We start from the raw sequence: 6,000 nt of genomic DNA, 5'->3' as shown, positions 1-6,000 counted from the left end.
ACGCGGTGACGTAACGCGCAACGCTAACGTAACCGTAATCAACGTCCTACTGTGACGTGGCACTCATTACGCCACAGGCAAGCACTGCAGCTATATAAGTGGATGCACAGTGCGTATCGATCAGTTCGAGTTCCAGTGTGGCTACCGCCGAAGACCTTCCGAGTTATAAAGTAACAGCCAGCCGACTACAGTTGGAGTATAGCAGCCGTCGCGGTAAGAAGATCCAGACGTGTGTGCGATTGTGTAATTGGGAGCGTGTGATACAGTGATACAAAGCTCCCCTACTGTAAACGTGTAGACCACTGAAGACAGAGCGAACTGATTTGCGCATAGGGTTATAAATCGTGAAACCCCGCAACAGTGTCGACAGATTAATGCGATTAGGGTTATAAAGTGTGAAACCCCGCAACTGTGTGATAATTAATTGTAGCCGTTATTTGTAGATTGTTAAATAAACCAATTAACCATCTCTATGGCGTCTTCGGTAACGGAAAACACGTTACAATATATTCATCACTTTCTTGGTATATTTAATGATTCTTTCACTTGCACAGATTATATAGTTTCATATAACATGATGATTGGTGAATAATGAATTAGTATGTGGATGGAAATGATTGTGGCCTGACTTGAGGTATTGCACTGGCATTATCCTGGAGAGACTAATGAAAATTACAGGAAAACTCTTTGGCCGAGATTTGCACCTGGAATCTTCTATAATCAGAGCAGAAATTGTAACCACTGGATGGTGACACATTGTGTTCTTGCATCACACTGCCCTTGTGATCTCTGAAAACCTCAGAACAAGAAAGTGCCAATGGAATTTTGACTACTATGGTCAGTTGCCTTTGTGCAAAGAGATCTTTGTTATGGTATAACATGGGTGTCTACAAAACAATTTGTTAATAAACTTAATAAAATCAAATAAAAATTAAAAGGCTGATAATATTAATCTTTATTGCTGTTAATCTTTACCAGTACATTTTTTCAGGCATACAGATGATCAGCTTGTTAACAGATGATGGAAGGTGTACTAGTGAAATTAAATCCAGGATTGCCATGGCAAAAGCTGCATTTAGCAAGAAGAAGAATCTCTTTACCAGCAAATTGGACTTAAATTGAGGAAGAAACTAGTGAAATGCTACATTTGGAGCATAGCTCTGTATGGGGCTGAAACATGGACACTTAGGGCAGTAGATCAGAAACATCTGGAAAGTTTCGAAATGTGGTGTTGGAGAAGGATGGAGAAGATCAGTTGGACCGATTATGTGAGAAATGAAGAAGTGTTAATTAGAGTCAGTGAGCAGAGGAATATCCTACATGAAATAAGAAAATGGAAGGCTAATTGGATTGGTCATGTTTTATGCAGAAACTGCCTTCTAAAAGAAGTTATTGAAGGAAAGATAGAGGGGCAGATAGAAGTGGCAGGAAGACAAGGAAGAAGACATAAGAAGATGCTGGATGACCTTGGGGACAAGAGGATACTGTCATTTGAAGGAGAAAGCTCTAGATCGCATTAAGTGGAGGAATTGTTTTGGAAGAGACCGTGTACCTGTCGTCTGACAGGTTACTGATGATGATGGCAGATGATCATCAGGTGTTTCATAAATAAATTACATAACCATTTATTTGTAAATTAAAATGGATACATGTTTCACAGTGAACATTAACCATCCATTTATTTTTATTTGATTTTATTTACTTTATTAAAAAATTGTTTTGTACATGGCCACCTTATGCCTTGATTCCATAATACAACAGGATGCAAAAAATAAAGCTTTCATTAAACCATATAAATGAACATTATTGTATGTATTGCGTAGTTTACTGTAGGATCTTACAGAGTTACATGGAATTACAGGTGTAATGAACATGGACAATGTAAAAATGGCACGTGCTTGTGCGTGACGGGATGGAACGGACGTCATTGTACTATGGAAGGCTGTCCAAACAGCTGTAGTGGACATGGTCAGTGTCGAGTCAACAGCGATGGTGCATGGGAATGTCGCTGTTATGAAGGTTGGGATGGACGAGACTGTAGTGTTGCTTTGGAACAGAGCTGTAGTGATGGAAGGGACAATGATAAAGGTAAGTTCTTGCTTAATTTAGTTAATGTCACTTTCTTAACTGACTGCTTTAATCTTTGTCAGCTATATTTATATCTCCCGCTACTCTGACACTGGCAGTCTTGTTGAAACTTAGTAGTAATTCAATGATAGACCTGTATGAATCCTGCAGGGGTGTGTGGAAGCAGTGCATAAATTGGTACAGTTGTGTAATCTGAATTTATAAACAAAAATAATCATTTCTTAGAAGAGTAACTTTGGCTGAATTTCTTTGTTGTTTCATATTTTATATTTAAAAAGAAAATATTATTTATCCATAATTTCTGCAATAGCAAATTTATGTGTGAAATTTATTGTCATTATGTTCTCTTCTTGGGTCTTTGCACTGCGTGGATGTGGGCAGTTTGCTGACATTTCAGAAGTATATATTGCCTCCGTAGTCAGGGTCAAAATGAATACAGTGACTGAGCATTCATGTACACACAGATTTTGGTTCCTCCATTGGAGGAATTGTGGGCGCTGGCACCTGGTCTGGGCTAGTAGGGAGAGTGAGCAGAGAAATGTTATCAGATGGCTAGTTTTAAGGCCACTGACTGCAACAAGAAAGTGTTGATAATTTGTGTTCAAAAGTGGTCATCTATCCAACTACTTTCCAATCAGAATACTTCCTATAAGGGTGAAAATTTGTAACTCAATTGTCTATAATGCAGGGTCCCTCTGTATGTGAAAGGATGAGGAGTTTGTTAAAGTACAAAATAACTGCTTCATATAGTTCAATTTCTCGTTACTTAAAATTCTCAATATTAATATTCCAGATGGTCTAACTGACTGTGAAGATCCTGAGTGTTGCTCCAATCATCTATGTCGCAGTAGTCAACTCTGTGTGTCAGCTCCCAAACCTATTGACATTCTACTCAGGAAACAGCCCCCTGCCATTACAGCATCTTTCTTCGAGCGAATGAAGTTCCTTATAGAGGAAGGAAGCCTCCAAAATTATGCTCGCCAGGAAACATTCAACGAAAGGTAAGTTTAGTAACGTTGTGACATGACATTCCTCTAGTAGACACTAACATGTGAAACACATTCTTTCTCACTGAATGTCTCCTGTTGAAAGAAGAAACTGATGGAATCATTTGTTTATACTTGTACTTTGTACTTCCTGTCTTCTATGGACCTGTCACTTTGATACATTCTAGGATAAAATTGATTCTTTATTTCTCTCATCTGCTTTGTTGTGCCCCACGTGAAATCACCGTCCCAAGTTTTAGTATTTACGTACATGCGTATGTATGTGTGTGCGCGTGTGTGCGTGTTGAGATGAACTCAATAGGCATGGGAAACTGTATAGTTTGTCCCATAAGTCTGGAACCACAGACATCATTTGAGTTTTAATACAGCCTTTACAACTTACGCTAAATATATCCACCATTCACAATGATGCAAACATTTCTGTTAACCCAGGAGAATGGCATAAACTATTTATGATGTGATCTCAGTGCATGCATTTACAATTCACTCTTGAAGAGGCTATTGAGTATGATTTCAGGCTTATGGGACTTCCTGTACATAGAATTAGATGTGAAGACATTATTGAAAATCCTTAATTTCCCATGACTACCTAAATGCCATTGTTTTCATATTGTTCGCAAAAGAAGTGATCAAGTTAATGTGCATGATTGTGTGTTTGATTTATCATGATTGACATGAACAACTTTATTTGTTGACCACAATGCAGAGTTTTTAGATGATTACCGAATGACAGTTGTAACATGCACTCTTGTTAACCCTTGAAGACTTCTTCAGCTGGCACACTGCATACTGCATACTCTGTCAGCTACATTTAAATGTCAGTAAGTCCCTAATGTTGCAGAATAGTTTAAATAGTATCTTAATTTTAGATTTCCTTGGTGTATGTCAATAAATGATATGCATTCTTTGGTCATGGAAAGACCAGAGAAACATAGGGCTTGCATCTGTTGATGACAAGACATATACTAGCATAATCTAAACATGTACTTCGAAGTGTCTTGGAGGCATAGTACAGCCATTTTGGCAGAGTGGCTGATCATGTCTCAAGAGGAGTGTAACATGTGTTGGATTTGGGGTTCTCACAGCAGTACACGAAGAGTTCTGTCTTTTGGGGTGTAATGCCATTTGGTGGTAATATGATTTGGTTAGGCAAAAACTGAAGTGGAAAGGAAAGGAGGTCATGAAGAACATATTTACAATACTTCTACTGCAAAATTGAAATTTGCATGAAATTTCAGACAGCTGTAAAAGCAGAAAATGCGAGTACAAAGGTATTTTGGAACATAACGTATAAACTTTGAATAACTTAAGTTTCTTTAGATTTATTTTTGTATAGTATATGTCTACTTCTTTAGATACTACACAATTTTGTACTTTTTATCACGGGTTATTAAGTCACTGACCTACAAGCTGGTCAGAAAACTCTGTTTTCCTGATCTGAAATTGGAATATTTAGCTTCCAGCTAAGTTTTGTAATTTGTACACTGTGTTTGTAAATATGTTGTTTCCTCTGTGTTTTCTTAAAAAAATTTACTGTACTGGGAGTTTAATTGCTGAGACAGCAATTTCTCCATGAAGATGGTTCTTTGAACTTCTTTTTTAAATATAAATGTAAGCTATAAAGTGTAAAAGGAATTGGCAGTCACTGCATGTTTTGAAGAAAGCAGTCTTCTGGGATTTGGCACCGTGTATATGTGGTGTTAACCACATCCCAAATCCAATGCCAAATCCCAGAAGACTGCTTTCTTCATAGTCACCGCCGTGAAAGCCTCAAATCTTACATACTGCATGTTTTGATGGAGTTTCAGCAAGCTGCACTTACAGTTCATCTACATTTGAAACGTATATGTAGAAAAAAGTGACATCTATGCAAACAGGGACAACAAGCCCATAATGCGTGCGCTCGCACACACACCCACACACACACACACACACACAGAGTAAACTTCAAAACATCTGTTGGCAGGATTGGCAGTTAATATGTCAGTGTATCTCTTGGGGGTTTGTCAAGAAGATGACAATAATAAAATGTATGTCACTGTGTGAAGAGTGTGAGTGATGATGTTTTTGGCCACTGTACAGCTGTATTGGGCCTCAACACTTCATAACCTTCATTTCAATGGATAGCATGTGATGCAATGGGCTGATGTTTATTGTAAAGTGTTAACTAACATAACATTTCTGTAAAGCAGGACTGAGAGTGCAGAGTTTTCTGTAATTCATATATGCTAACATGTAACACATTCTTCGAACATTGTCAAGTATTTTATGGTCGACTGTTAAGATGAGACTATATTTCTAAAAAGGAATGAATCAAAAGTATGCTGTGACATTGCTTCAACTTCCACTGTGTTCATTAACACCACTTGTGTAATTGATGAAGGCACTTCATAGTTGACTGACACATTTAATATTTCCTGTACCATAGCTAAACCAGTCACAGACTAGTTTCTCAGTTTGGTACTCAGGTTAAATTCCAGGTGACTTTATCTCAGATTCATGTTGGTCGAATTGGCCCTGGAGCAGGTTTCTGTGTTCCTTCATTTTTTCCATACTTATCACTCCATGACTGCTCCATACAAATTTATTACTGTCTCCTGAGGCATTTGATAGCCTCACATGACATCCTTTGTCTTTAAAGTTAGTGACTTCATCTCTAACCTGGTATTTGTCTGGTTATGGAGTAGAGCAGCATGTTGAATTACTGTACATATAATTCATTATCAGGGATGTAGACATGACCTCATCTGTTTCTCCTAATTTTCCCATTCTGAAGTTTTATTGTTAAACATTTCATTATGGTTTTTGCTAGACATAAGCAGAAAATAATCTGAATTAGTTCTGAATTGGGACACCCATGCTGGCGACAGATTTGGCCTAGAAGTCAGGTTGTACAGAAATGCAA

At 37.8% G+C, this 6,000-nt stretch overlaps 1 protein-coding gene across 1 annotated transcript in view; it reads left to right on the top strand.

Moving 5' to 3' along the window:
* The window catches only part of LOC111869204 (teneurin-m-like), a gene marked incomplete in the record, with an annotated part of 529,713 nt that overhangs the window by 494,814 nt on the left and 28,899 nt on the right, over positions 1-6,000 (top strand). Inside the window, 2 exon segments of the mRNA XM_033753368.1 lie at positions 1,862-2,088; positions 2,882-3,089. Coding sequence (XP_033609259.1) covers positions 1,862-2,088; positions 2,882-3,089 — 435 coding nt within the window.

Source organism: Cryptotermes secundus, unplaced genomic scaffold, assembly GCF_002891405.2.
Source record: "Cryptotermes secundus unplaced genomic scaffold, Csec_1.0 scaffold481, whole genome shotgun sequence".
NCBI lineage: Eukaryota > Metazoa > Arthropoda > Insecta > Blattodea > Kalotermitidae > Cryptotermes > Cryptotermes secundus.
The sequence above is the reverse complement of the archived record's forward strand: the minus strand, read 5'-3'. Positions and strand labels throughout refer to the sequence as shown.